Genomic DNA, 14,541 nt, shown 5'->3' on the forward strand with positions numbered 1-14,541 from the left:
ACACTAAACCTCAGCTTCTTTGTATATAAATGAAGATAACAGTAGTACCTATCTCATAACACTGTTGTGAAGATTGGATGACGAGTGCATGCAAAATGTATAGAGCAGTACCTAGCACATAGTACGCGCTCAATTAAGGCTATTTTCTTTATTGTTATTCTTAACATTAACAAATGCTTGCCGGCAACGGTTGACAAAAAATTACAATGTGAGTTACTGGGAGTGAGGAAGGCAAGCAGACCACAGGGCCAGTGGAGTCCAAACAAGGTTAGTGGCGCGTCAGGATGTTTGTACGTCCGAATTCCTAGTGCCATGTGACTCTGTGAGGGCCCAAGCACATGGTTCCATCCGGGCGGCGCAGCTTCCCTAACTCTCAGTCAGCTATTCTCAGCAGCCTGTAGGGGGAGCCAAAAAGCTAGGACGGGGGCTGGTGCTTGGGTGGGGGGCGGGCGGGTGGAGGGTGGAGGCTGCTGGAAATATTCCTAAGGGCAAACACCGACACCCCACCACTACTATCTTAGCCCACCGCCTTGCCCCCTCCAGGACGCTCTCCAAATTCAGTCTTCCTCAGCAGCTAAGCTGGGAGCTGTCCTTCAGCACCAAGGGCCGCCTTGTCCTCGGGCAGGACGGTGAGGGCGAAGGTGGAGTTAGGGACACTGGACTGCTCCGATCCGCAGCCGGCTCGAGCGTCTTCCAGTCACGGGGACAGCGGAGGCGACCCAGAGAGGCAGCAAGCAGCTACGAGATGCCTGCTGCTCCTTGCCTCCGAGAATCACCCTCAGAAGTCCCCTAGCCCTCGGGGGAGTGAGGGACGGCCATGGAGAGGAAGGCGGGCGCCCGGGTTAGTGGGGGAGGGGGAGCGCCGAGGCCTGGGACTCAGCGTGTGGCATGTGCACGCGGGCAGCGGGCGGATGAACGGAGGCGCTGAAGTGAATGGAGTTGGGGGTGGACTGGAAACATCCCCAAACAGCACCGGCTGCGGCCGGCGGGGGCTGGGGCGGGGTGGGGTGGGGGGAGTCCTGAGGCGCAGGCGCAGTCGGGGCACCAGTCCCGCTCCCTCCTCCTCTCCGTGCCTCTTTCTCCGCCCTGCTCCCCGCCAAACACACTTGCACAGGGGCTCTCAAGGTGTTCTCCGCACAGCGGAAGATGGCGACAGACTGAGGGTGCATGGCCAGCGGGAGCCACGGGGCCGTGCCGCTGGGCTGCAGCCACAGCGGTGCGAACGAGAGGCGGAAGCGAGAGGCGCACTAAGTAAAGCCCGGTGTCTGCGTCCGGCGCCTGTGGCGCTGCCGGGAGCCAGGTGGCCCGCCCGAGCCGGAACTCCAGGAGCAGCGGGTGCGGAGCCGGAGCGAAGCCCACCCGGGACTGGCCCCGGCGAACACCCGGAGCGCGAACGAAGCCCGAAGGGCCCGGCAACGGACCGGCCGGCCGGCCTAGGAGGGCGCGAGCGAGGCAGGGAGCAGCGTGGAGCGGGCAGCGGGCGGACGGGCGGGAGCGGAGCGGCGCGGGGCGAGGGGAGCGGAGCGGAGCGGAGCGCGGCGGCGGGGCCCGCACCGCGGCGCTGAGGGGCGCAGAGCTGCGCCGAACCGAGACGGCCGGTTTGGAGTGCGAGCCGGGCGGCCGCCGGCGCGGAGTGAAGTGGCACGGAGCCGAGGGCAGCTGAGGGGCCCGACACTATGAGGAGTGCGGCGCCGCCGCCGCAGCCGCCACCGCCCGAGTGCCCCGCACCGCCCCCAGCCGGGACGCCGGGCAGCGCCTAGCGGGCCGGGCGGCGGCGCCCGGGCTGAGAGCGACGGAGCGCGGGAGCGGCGCGGAGACGGCACCAGAGCGCCCCGCGACTCCGGCCTGAGCGGGGCACCGGGCCGGCCGGCCTGCCTCACCATGCAGCCCCCGAGGTAGAGCCTGGACGGCGCCGAGGAGCGCAGAGCGGCGCGCAGCCCGCCCGCCCGAGACGGCCGTCTGGCCTCGCGCCTGCCTGTTCCCTCCAGCCCGGACCCCCCTGAAATATGTTCAGGGGCGCTTGGATGTGGCCCGGGAAAGACGCCGCCGCGCTGACTATCTGCTGCTGCTGCTGCTGCTGGGCTCCCAGGCCGAGCGACAAACCTTGCGCCGACTCCGAGCGGGCGCAGCGATGGCGACTGTCCCTGGCGTCCCTGCTCTTCTTCACCGTGCTGCTCGCTGACCATCTGTGGCTGTGCGCGGGGGCCCGGCCCCGGGCCAGGGAGCTGAGCAGCGCCATGCGGCCCCCATGGGGGGCCGGCCGGGAGCGGCAGCCGGTGCCTCCTCGCGCGGTGCTGCCGCTGCCGCCGCCGCCGCCCGGCGAGCCCAGCGCGCCCCCAGGCACCTGCGGCCCCAGATACAGCAACCTGACCAAAGCCGCCCCCGCCGCCGGCTCTCGGCCGGTCTGCGGCGGCGTCCCAGAGCCCACGGGGCTGGACGCAGCTTGCACCAAATTGCAATCTTTGCAGAGACTTTTCGAACCGACTACCCCGGCCCCCCCTCTGCGGCCCCCTGACTCCCCTTCCCGTGCCCCGGCCGAGTTCCCCTCCGCCAAAAAAAACTTGCTCAAAGGCCACTTTCGGAACTTCACTCTCTCCTTTTGCGACACCTACACGGTCTGGGACTTGCTGCTGGGCATGGACCGCCCCGACAGCCTGGACTGTAGCCTGGACACCCTGCTGGGGGACCTGCTGGCCGTGGTGGCCAGCCCGGGCTCCGGGGCCTGGGAGGCGTGTAGCAACTGTATCGAGGCGTACCAGCGGCTGGACCGACACGCTCAGGAAAAATATGACGAGTTCGACCTCGTGCTGCATAAATACTTACAGGCGGAAGAGTACTCAATCCGGTCCTGCACGAAAGGCTGTAAGGTAAGGACTGGCTTCCGCAGCCACAGCAGCCGCCCTGGGCAGCGGCAGCGGCCGCAGTGGGACCGGGAGAAAAAAGGAAATCTCCCTTTCTACCCACCCCACCACTCCCACCGTGCCCAGTGCAGCACTACCAGTGCCACCCTGGGACCTTCCCTAGGGAAGAGGCCTCAGGGATTCAGGTCAGGTAACCACCTGGCTAACTTCTATTAATTCCGGGTTTGGGCACCTTAGGCCTGGGGCTTCCTGGCGCCCTGCCCCCTCATGAGTGGGGAGGGGCCACGGGGCCCTGGGCTGACAATGAGGTGGCAGGAGGGATTGTGCTCCCCCCAGCCTCCATCCTCAGCTAGCCATGCCCCTCTCCTTTCAGAGGCTGGAACTGAACGTCCTGGGACTGGCTGGTGCAGGGGGAAGGCCAAAGATGGGAGGAAGAATATTTGGCAACCAAATCCTCACCCTTTGGCTTCTGCCAGTGGGTGAGAGGACGAGCACTCCTGGTGGTGGGGCACACCACACACTTGACCTTATGTGACCTGAGGTGACTGGCCAGAGCCGAGGCAGGTCGAGCCCAGGGGCTGCCTGTCTTCTCCCAAGGAAGTCACCTGCAGGCTCTTCTCCCCTGACAAAGGAAGGAGCTGGGAACAGGGAACAGCGACTGGTGGGAAGGCCACTGAAGGTTAGTGCATTCTCATACAAAACTCCCACTGCCTTCCCAGCACCCCATGGTGACAGTGGGGGGAACACTGCCTTTCTAGCTGCTGGGGATAGGTATCCAGAGGAGAGGTGAGGCAGCTGCAGACCGGCCTGCCTAGGGAAGAGCTGAGTGTTAAGAAACTTCTTGACCCTCGGCGGGGTTGCTCTGGACAGTTAGGTGGGTGAGGGCTGCAAACATTTGGGACTTGATGCTACTGCCCTGCTCGCCCAGCCTGGCCAGGTGACTTGCCTTTGGGAGGAAAGAGAACAGCAAGGTCAAAGGGTCAAATGACAAGGAGACCGGGAGGGGTGGTGGCCTCACACATCCTCGAGCTGGGGCCAAGAGCTGGAGAGTGAGACAGTTGCTTTCTAGCCTAGCTCGTGTCCCTCCAAGACTTTGGGGAGGGGCAGAAAGTGCCATTTTCCATCCAGCATGGCCCTTGTGGACTTCTGCAGGGCTTCCATGCTTTTAGCGGGTTCCCTAGGGATTGGGGCAGAGGGTTGGGAAGGAAAAGGGTAGTTCCTCGCTCCTGACTTCACTTTCTCCTTCTCCTTTTTCCTGCTCTCGTAACCTAGCAGTCTCCCTCCCGCCTCCCTCAGCCTCAGCTGACTCACTGCCTCACTCACACTACCAAATGAGATATTCCACTTCTTAAAGGTATACAGACAGATAGACACACACACTGCCATACACCATCACCACCACCCCGGGCAAAGTCACATAGGCATGCAGGGAGGTCGTCACACCCACAAACAGTGTCATTAGAAGCAGATGCCGTGTCAACACACACGCACATCTCCCCATGGTATCAGAGACACACAGGTAGAAGTACTGTCACATGAAGAAGGACACCTTTTGTCTTACAGAGACACATACCCTCGATGTCAGCCACGGACACATACACTCAGTGGGAGCAGAGAGACAGGGTCCACAAGCAGATGGAATCAAGGATGTCTGTTTTTTGTGGCCCTCCCTTCAACCCCATGGCCCTGTTTTTTGTTTGTTTGTTTTGTTTTTTTCCTCAATCACCAGTATGAATGAGAAGCATGCCACAACTTCCCCATGGGGTTTTCTCCGTGTTGTAGTTGACTCCGATTTCTGTCTGGACCTGAACTAAATACAAATCTCTCATGTTGATTGTTTTTACCAAGCAGTGTGACGTAGGAGAAATACATCTGATCTCTCCAGTTCAGGAGGCCTTGTCACCTCTACTTCTTGTTAGTGGTATGACCTTGGGCAAGTCACTTCACTTCTGTAAGCTTTCATTTCCTCATTTGTAAAACAGGGATCATCATCCTTGCTCTGCCCACATCCTGGGTCTTTTGTGGGAAGAAGGTGCAGATGTATTTTGTAATAAGAATATAACATCTGACATTAATGTAATGCTTAAGGTTTTTCCGCCCCTCTCGTGTATGTTATGAGATCAAGGAGGCTGGTGATACTAGCACCACTACTCCCATTTTACAGATGAGGAAACTCAGGTGCAAGGGGATCAAATGGTTTGCCCTAAGGTCACTCAGCTAATGAGCAGGAGTGCCAGGACTCCAGCCCACGTGTTTTGGTGCCAACCTCGTGCTTTTGCCATGGCCTCACATCAAGTTCCTGATGGCCCTCCCTCCTCTCCTTTGTCTTCTTGTCTGTCTCTCTCCAGCAAACCAGCGAACTCCTCCTGTGCTCTCGCTGCCTGCTGTGCCGGCAGAAGGGCAGTGCCAGCTCCATAGCTCTCTTCCAGCCTTTCCCACCCTTGTCCAATGCTCTCTCCCTCAACTGAGGCCAGACCCACCTGGCTCTCGAATCCAGCTGTATGATGGGCACTAAGGGAAAAGACAGCCCTGCTACCCTACTTGGACTGTAGGCTCCTCTCTCCTCAGCCCCTCACCCCACCTCCCTGGCAGGCCTTACTTGCCATTCCCAAACCCCGTTCCTGGGCTCCAAGCCCTCCTGTCTGGTCCCCACCCCAAATGGGATCCCTGGGAGATGACGCCCCACCCTTAGAGCTTCTCCCAGAGACCACAGCCCCAGGCCAAGATGAAGAGGCTTTCTTACTTCTAGAAACCAAGCTGGGAACCTCTGTTCCAGAGCCAGGTGACCCCCTGTCCCCAGGACCCTGTACTGAGTGTATCAGTTAGCTCTTCCCTGGGTGGCCCCAGAAACCGTGTTCTCTGCCTTTGCAATATCTGCCTCCGTTTCAGGCCACACAGGGCCCCACGAATCATACCTGTCCTCGCTGCTGCCTGTGACACCTCCCAATTTAGTACCAGCTGCAACATTTCCTTAATGTGCAACTGACTTCCTCTCACACAGCAGGGCAATGTAACTTAGGTAGGCCGATGCCCTTCCCCGCCCTGGCCTCTCCCAACTCCCAGGGTCATGTCTCACCTCTCTCTTAGCTTCCTGTGCATCCCCACAAGCCCTATTTCCTCCAACCCCCACCCCACTCTCTTGGCCATAGCTAGGGTTACTGGACAACCACCACACTCCCCCATGGCTCTCCATCCTCCCAGTTCTGCCACACTCCTGCCTTTCTGATTGCCTCTTCCCCCACCTCTGTCTCTTTCCTACTCTCTCTTCAGAACATTCAGACTAGGGGGAGTGACGGAGATGGGGGCAAAATCCTGGCTTCTTCTCTCATAGCTGTTGATCTGAGGGGAAATAGAGGCCCAAGGGAGGGGCAGTTCTTAGCTCTCTCACCAGCCATAGGGTTGCATTAGTAAAGATGAGTGCCAGGGAAGGATGTGATAGTTCTGCTGTATTCCAGACTGACCCAAACCCACCTGGCAGACAGTGTGTTTGATTTTGGGTCTCACACTGACTGGGCTGAGAAGGAGGCAGGAACCCATGTTCTTCTGGAGAGAGTTGAAGGAGGTGTTTCACCTGGAGAAGAGGTGACTCTGGCAGATATGCTGTCTGACTTCACACCTCAGAGTAGTTGACATGGTATAAATGAAGAAGCATGACCTGCGTGGCCCCAAAGGGCTTTTATAGTTAGAAAGTTCTAGGTTAAAACCTAGTTCTTTTATTTATTACCTTGAGCTAAGGACGTCAACTCTCTGAGCCTCACTTTTCTCACCTGTAAAATGGGGCTAATTCATCGTAACAGCCCTGTGAGGTCATTATTAATGAGAAGAGTCTTTACAGTACCCAGACCTGCCATATCAGAGTTGCTCAGTTTCTTCCTTTCAAAAAAGGAACAGACTGCCTTAGGAGGAAGTGAGCTCCTGCTCCCAGGAAGTGTCTGGCCCGATACAGGTGGACCCTTCGGGAAAATGCTGTGGAGGCAATTCTAACACCAGATTATGAGCAGAGTTGGACCAGGTGACCTTTGAGGTATATTTCAGCCTGGATTTTAGGCCTGTGAGCAAAGCTTGCTCATTGAACAGCAGCACTGGATGGGGAGGGCTGGGGAAGGAGGTTGGTCCTAACGCCCACACAAAGAGAGGGGGTGGGGGTCTGCCAGAGCCAGCGCCTTGCCTTCTGCCCGTACCCGCTGGGGCCCTGCTCTTCCTCCACTCCGGCTGGCAGCTGTTTCTGCCTCACTGCCTTCCTCTCTCCTCCCACCTGCCACAGCTTTCCTGCCAAGCAGGACTCCTTGCTAACACTGGGTATGAGGGGTGCTGAGAGCAGGGAGCTCAGGGCACTGGGTAAAGGACAGGAGCCCCAAGTTGGCCAGTGGTGTCTGTTTTCATCACACAGGCTTGCAGTCAGGAAGCAGTGCCCCACAGGCAGCCTCCCTGACCCAGGGCTCTTAGAGCCAGAGAGGTACCCTGGTCCCTGTTTGGGGGTAGAGGAAGGGGCAGGCTGTCAATAAACAGCCTCCTGGGAGCCATGGCAAAGCCTGCCCTTGGAGAGGGGCCTCCAGATCCACAGAAGCTCATCTCTTCACCAAGGAATGTGAGCATGGGGTTCTGGGAAGGAGCAGGAGCCAGGAATCCTGGAGCAGGCAGATAGAGGAGGCAATGTTTATAGTGAGGACAAGTGAGGACCCACCAACATCCTTTGTTCAGTGTCCCAGTCTCTTGTCCTTGGACCCAGTGACAATCACTGTTACCTTCCTGGAATAGCACACAGTGAATTAAGACTGGGAGTGGGAAAGTGGTCACTCCCACCCTGACCTGCCCCCACTCCAACCTCCATGTTCTTCCCACATGTTAGCTCACACCCAACATGCCTATCCACTTTCCAATGACTCTACAACCTTCCCAATCTTCTACTTATCACCCTACGCTCTTCCCAAGCCACACCCACACCTTACTCCCTCTACCTACAGTCCTCCAACCCCTGCCCCTCCTGACAGTTATCTCCACCCCCTTCCACCTCAACTCTGGATCTCACTCCCCACCTCTTTCCTCTCAACAGTCAGCCCCTCACATTCCACATTACTCCCCCTATTCCCATCTCCCACCTGACACCCCTCCCAAACCTTTACTCCAAGATCCCACACCCTCTTCTGGCCTGCATGCCCCTTGGGCCTTGCATCACTCACACCCCACTCACACTTTACCTCCCTTCTCCCCATCCTTTTTCTTGCTCTCTTTCATCTTCTGGTCCTCTCTTCCACCCTCTTTCCTCCTGCCTCCCCCTCTCCCTTTCTGCTCTCTTTCTCCCACTTCCCTTCTCTCGTTACCATTCAGGGTAGACATGTACATGTGTGCATGCACACACAGACACACATTCATACAGACACACATCTCCCAGTCTTCTTCATGGCTACTTCCCATCCTTCCCGCAGGCTGGTGCCTGACTACTACAGTCACCATAGCAACGGGAACCTCCAGGAAGGATACACTGGTATCTCCTGAAGGTGGGGGTTGGGGGAGTTAGGTGGAGAAAAGGAGCCTAACAGCCTCCCACCCAATACCATGGTCTGGCAGGAAGAGTCTGCTGAACATGGTGAAGGTGGGAGTGAGGAAAGGGAAGACAGTGGGTGGAACCAAGATCAAAGGAGGGTCAAGAATCTCCCAACACATCGTAAGCATGAGAGGGTGCTTCTAAGCCATGCGGATGCATGCTGGTCCCCTCTGGATATGTCAGTACCCTAAGGAAAGGGTATACCCACTTTTTTACATGTGGGTAGGGACATAGGCTGAACCTCAGACTCAGGGGCGGGAGTGTGCCTTAGAAAAACTTCTCCTTTGGGGCAGGTATTCTGTGCCCCCACCCTCTGAGGCAGTCTACCTTCTGTGTGCCCATACAGACTGGGCATCAAACCTGCCCTCCCCAGCTCATTTCTCAGCCACATGTGGATTCCAGCTGCCAGTGTTAGCTGAAAGCCAGGGGTGGCCCCTGCTTCTGGGAGTCTGGACAAATCTGGACCCCTACAAGCACCATTCTCCGATGCTGGCCTGGTAGGTCTCTGGGGAATGGGTATGTTTGCGTTTTGTGTGATTACAGGCACACAGACCAGAGTGTGTGCAAGAGGCCAGGGATGCTGGACCAGCCTTTTCTCCCTGGGCATAAAAGTGGGCTCAGTAAAGCCTGAATTTTTGATACTGTTAGCCAGATAGGTGCTTAGAGGGGAGGGCAAGGGCACCAGGTGAGCTGCAGCTGGCTCTGGAGAGGGAAGGAGTTACTACGGAGTGACAGGGACTGCCAGGGCCAAAGCTCCTGCTCGAATGCATTCTGGAGAAAGGAGCTGGAACCTGAGCCACAAGTCTATGCACCAGAAGATGAGGCCAACTGGCTGCAAAGACGAAAGGGCTAAGAAAGGGGAAGGAAAGAAGAAAATTGCGAGTCTTTGAGTGCCTAGGAGATGCCAGGGGCTTTATATATGTTCATGAACTCATTTAATCCTGGCAGTCATCCTAGCAGGCAGGCACTATCATGATTCCCATTTTACACATGAGACAACTGAGGCTCAGTGAGGTGAAATGACCTACCCAGGCCACATAGCAAAAGGACTGGCATACAAACCTAGGTCTGTCTGTTCTTTCTCCAGTGCACAGATGCATGAAGAAAATGCTAATAATCTCCTCCAACTGTCAGAGGTAGTGCCCAGCTGGCTACTGAGAGGCTGGGCTGAGAAGCTGGGCCGACTGGAAGGGAGGCCCAACAGAGCCTATTGGTAGCTTAGAGGTCCTCTGGAGTGGCCCAGATCCAAAACGAGGACCCACCAACATCCTCTTTGTTCAACGTCCCAGTCTCTTGTCCTTGGACCCAGTGACAATCACTGTTACCTTCCTGGAATAGCAACAAGAGAATGGGAGCAAGGAAGGAACTGCAAAGGAGACGGGAGGACCTGGGCTCCTCTCACCTGGAGGGAAGGTATCTCTGTTATATTCTCAGCCCCAATCTGCTGGAGGGATCAAGCAGAGCAAGAGGGGAGAAGGTGCAGAACATTAACCTAAGTTAGTCCCTAAGCAGGCCTAATGCAGACCTGAGACCCTGGCCTCCACATCCACTACACCTCAACATGTGCAGTTTCTCCATATCCTTGCACATGCTGGTAGAGCTGGAAGGGAAAACGACTGCAGTAAGACTTTGTTGCCCCAGAGTCTGCTGAGGCCTGGCCTGGGCTTTGGATGCCCAGTTCCCATGCAAGGGTTTTGGTGAGCCCCTAAACTTGAACACCTAGGCTTTTCTTGGGGATTGAAGGAAGTGCCAATCCACCAAGTTCTGCCAGAAGAGGGGCATTTGGTGGTGATGGGTGTTACCAATGTTCCCTGTCTTACTTGGTTTTAAGAAGATAGCATGGCTACCTGGCTGATCTGTGAAAGGTGAGCTTGTCTGTTTAGTGTTGAACTCATTAAAACTTCCAACTAAGTTAATCTCTTAGAATTATTATAGTCTCAGAATCTTATAATAATATCTTTTTTTCCAGTTAACCAAAAAGGCCTTTGAGAAATTTTGGAAAGTAGAAGTATAAAAGGAAAAAAGTCCCAGAGCACTTAGTCTTTTTTTTTTTCCGTGGTAAAATATACATAACATAAAATATACCATTTCAACTATTTTTAAGTGTACAATTCAGTGGAATTAAGCACATTTGCAGTATTGTACAATTATCACCACTATCCATTTCTAAAACGTTTTCATCCTCCCAAACAGAAACTCTGTGCCCATTAAACAAGAACTCCCATCCAGGCGCGGTGGCTCACACCTGTAATCCCAGCACTTTTGGAGGTCGAGCTGAGCAGATCACCTGAGGTCAGGAGTTCAAGACCAGCCTGGCCAACATGGCAAAACCCCAGCTCTACTAAAAATACAAAACTTAGCTGGGCATGGCGGTGCACACCTGTAATCCCAGCTACTCAGTGGGGTGAGACAGGAGAATCACTTGAACCTGGGAGGTGGAGGTTGCCGTGAGCTGAGATCGCGTCACTGCACTCCAGCCTGGGTGACAGAGTAAGACTCTGTCTCAAAAAATAAAAAAATAAAAAAAAAAACTCCCCATTCTTCCCTCTTCCAGCCCCTGGTAAGCATTATTCTACTTTCTGTCTCTAGGAATTTGAGTAGGTACTTCATATAAGTGGAGTCATACACTATTTGTCCTTTTGTGTCCAGCTTATTTCATTTAGCATGAACATTTAGTGTTCAAGGTTCATCCATGTTGCAGTATACATCAGTACTTCATTCCTTTTTATGGCTGAGTAATAGTCCATTGTATATCTATGCCACATTTTGTTTATCCATTAATTTGTTGGTGGGCGTTTGGATTATCTCCACTTTTTGGCTATTATAAATAATGCTGCTATGAACATTGGTGTACAGGTATCCTTTGAGTCCCTGCTTTCATTTCTTTTGGGTTTATATTAATACCTAGGAGTAGAATTGCCAGATCATATGGCAATTCTATGTTTAACTTTTTGTGGAACTGCCATCCTGTTTTCCACAATGGCTGAACCATTTTACATTATATTACATTTTATGTTATACATTCTGCACCATTTTACATACATAACAGCAGTATGCAAGAATTCCAGTTTCTCCACATCCTTGTCAACACTTGTTATTTTCTGAAGTGTTTTTGATAATAGCCATCTTGATATGTGTGACTATATATTTTTACATAGTTGAAATCATACTGTTTTTTACCCTGATCTTTTAAACTTGTTACACTATCTCTTCATGTAATTAAATATTCATAAACATCATTCTTGATGAGTGTACAATATTCCATCACGTGAATGTAATGTAATTTATTTAACTAGTCACCTATTGACATTTATGTTATTTCCAACATTTTGCTATTATAAATAATACTGTGATGATATTCTTTGTTCATAAGTCTGTTTCAGAACGATTCTTTTTTACAAATAAATGCTATCTCAGTCATTTTTTCTTATTTCTCTACTTTGCTGAGTTTTTAAAATCACAAAATAATGCATGCTGTTTGTACCAAATCTAACAATACAGCGGTTTATAAAGAAAACATTAATGATCCTCCTATTAGCTCCCCTCCCAATCCCACTGCCTGAGGTCCCTGATGTTAACAATATGTAGTGTGTTCTCCTGCCCCTCTGTGCAGGCTTACATAAACGTCTACACACAAAATGACTTTTTCTTTCCTTTTGCATACAAATGGGAGCATAGACATTAATTCTGCAAGGTGAAGTTTCAGAGCTAGACGTACAGAATCAAAGAGTATTAACCTTTTTGAGGCTCTTGACATACATTACCAACTTTCTTTCAAATTACTGGGTTATTCTAGTTTATACCCTCACCAAAAGTGTGAGACTAATGCAGCACACTTTTCCAGTATTGGCTATCACATCTTTAAAGCTTTACTAATTTGGTAGTTGAAAAATGGTACAGCATTTGCTTTTCATTTTCATTCCTTAGGTCAGACATTTGTTTTTCTTGTTTATAGGCCATTTGTCTTGCCTGCTTTGTGAATTATCTTTTCATGTTTTGTGTTTTCCTTACTGACTTTTACATGCTTTTTTGTATGTATTAATGATATTAACCTTTTTCTAATCACATTTGTGGCAGATTTTTTTCATTTGTTATTTGCACCATAGAGCTGAAAGGAGGGAATGGAAAGGAAGAGAACTATTCCACACACTTTGTGTCCTTTATCTTACTTAATTCTTGCATCTGCCTTATGAAGTACATGATATTATTCCTATTTTACAGAGGAGAAGACTGGCTCAGAGAGGTTAAATGGCTAGCTTAAGGTCATCCAGCTAGTGAGAGTTGGAGCTGGGATTTGAACCCAGGTCAAATCCAGGGATTTGAATGGCAGCAGACAATGGTACCACCCAGTCTTTGCTGGTGTAATTAATTATACTATTGGTAAAGCTTTGTGTGGTAAAGCTTTGTGCTAGTTGCTTAACAGGCATAATTTACAGAAAAGTAAGGGTAGGTACTTTTATTATCTCCATTTTACAGATGAGGGAAGTGTGGATCAGGGAAGTCCAGTAACTTGCCTGGGGTTTTATAACCAGTATGAGCAAACCTAGGGTTTGGACTGCGTGACTGAGTTTAAAGATGTTTGACCCTGTCTTCCCACTGTATTTGATTACTCCCTAGGCATCAACTTCTTGGATCCAAATTGAGGCCCAGGAAGGAAAAGTGCCTTTCTCACAGTCACCAGAAAGTTAGTGGCTGAGTCCCTGTCTCCCTACAGGTGGTGACTTGTCCAAATTCACACAGTTGGTGGCAGAGCCAGAATCTGAAGCCAGCTCTAACTCTCTATCTAACTGGAGCAGGGGCTTCTCGATGAAGAGAATTTGTGGAATATGCTGGGGAGAAGGAGTTGGGGAGAAAGTGGAGTGCATAGATACCCTGAGACTTTTCTGAAGGAATGGACTCTGGCATTGGAGTCTTCCAGGGCAAGGCTACTCTAGAAGCCCCCAGATGGTAGGACCTGGGACAGGAGAACTCATGTTCTGAGGCAAGAAAATCTTTCTTCTGGAGACGTTTGCCTACCCTTCACCAACTGCTAAAGATTAAAACAGGAATAGTGAGCCTTTGGCCCTGGGTAGGAAGCTGATGGGCGCAGAAGCAGCAAAGCAGTGTTTGCCTCTTTTTAACACCTCCATCTCTCAGGGTGTGTGTGTGTGCGTTTGTGTGTGTGTTGAGGAGAGAGAGAAAGGAATACTTTGATTGTGGAATGGAAATGATCATTTGTAGCACCTAATATCCAAATGCTATTCCCCCACATCTACTTACAAAGAAAACTTTACTCATGTGGAGAATGGACTACGTAGACTGATTTTACAGAGTCACCCCTCCCATCCAGACATACAAATCTCTCCCTAATTTGATGTGAAATTATGTCAAAATGAGGTTTGAGTCCACTGGCTTCAGTGGTTGTAGTGAATTGAAGGGACCATCCCAAGGGCAATATGAGTATAAGAGTTTGGACACCGAAGTCCAGATTAACCTGACTTCAAATTTCAGTTCGAAATCTGTCTTCTCTGTAGAATAGCTGTTGAGAACTTGAACATATTCTTTAATCTCTATTGGAATCTCATTTTCCTCACCTTTGGAACTAAAAAATAGGGTCATTATGAGGCTTAAATAACATGAAGCATGCTAATCTCTTAAGAGCACAGTGCCTGCGAGATGGAAAGTGCTCAAGACATGCTAGCCCCCATTGTTATTATTATTATTGGCTGTGGACCTTGGACAAGTTATTTAAACTCTTTGGTCCTCCCTGTCCTCATCTGTAAAGATCTGTCTCTACCTCAAGGGATGGTTGTGAGGTCTCAGTGAGTTAATAAATGTCTGGGTCAGGTGATTAGAACAGAGCCTGGCATATAGTAAGCACTTAATAAATGGTAGCTATTATTATTCTCTCCTTAATTAGGTGTGTTTAATCCAAATGACTGCTTAATATCTAATTGATGTTGACAACACTGGGGTGGGATACTTAGGAGTAGGGAAAGGTAATTTGTGAACAGGAGGTGAAGTATCTAGGGTAGGGGATGAGGAGCCAGAAGGCAAGTGGAGGGATTCTAGTGAGGGAAGGCACAAGGATATACTTAGATGGGGGAGGAAAGAGGCAGAGAGGGAGATGGAAAGACTCCAAAGCCCTTGATTTAC

At 51.9% G+C, this 14,541-nt stretch overlaps 1 protein-coding gene across 1 annotated transcript in view; it reads left to right on the plus strand.

Moving 5' to 3' along the window:
• The first annotated feature begins 1,043 nt into the window (after window positions 1-1,043).
• Window positions 1,044-14,541, plus strand: part of NALF2 (NALCN channel auxiliary factor 2) — a 28,249-nt gene continuing 14,751 nt past the window's right edge. Inside the window, exon 1 of the mRNA XM_004064313.5 lies at window positions 1,044-2,867. Coding sequence (XP_004064361.2) covers window positions 2,007-2,867 — 861 coding nt within the window. The 5' untranslated portion in view covers window positions 1,044-2,006. The remainder of the gene's footprint in view (window positions 2,868-14,541) is intronic.

Source organism: Gorilla gorilla, chromosome X (genome assembly GCF_029281585.2).
Source record: "Gorilla gorilla gorilla isolate KB3781 chromosome X, NHGRI_mGorGor1-v2.1_pri, whole genome shotgun sequence".
In the NCBI taxonomy this organism is placed as follows: domain Eukaryota; kingdom Metazoa; phylum Chordata; class Mammalia; order Primates; family Hominidae; genus Gorilla; species Gorilla gorilla.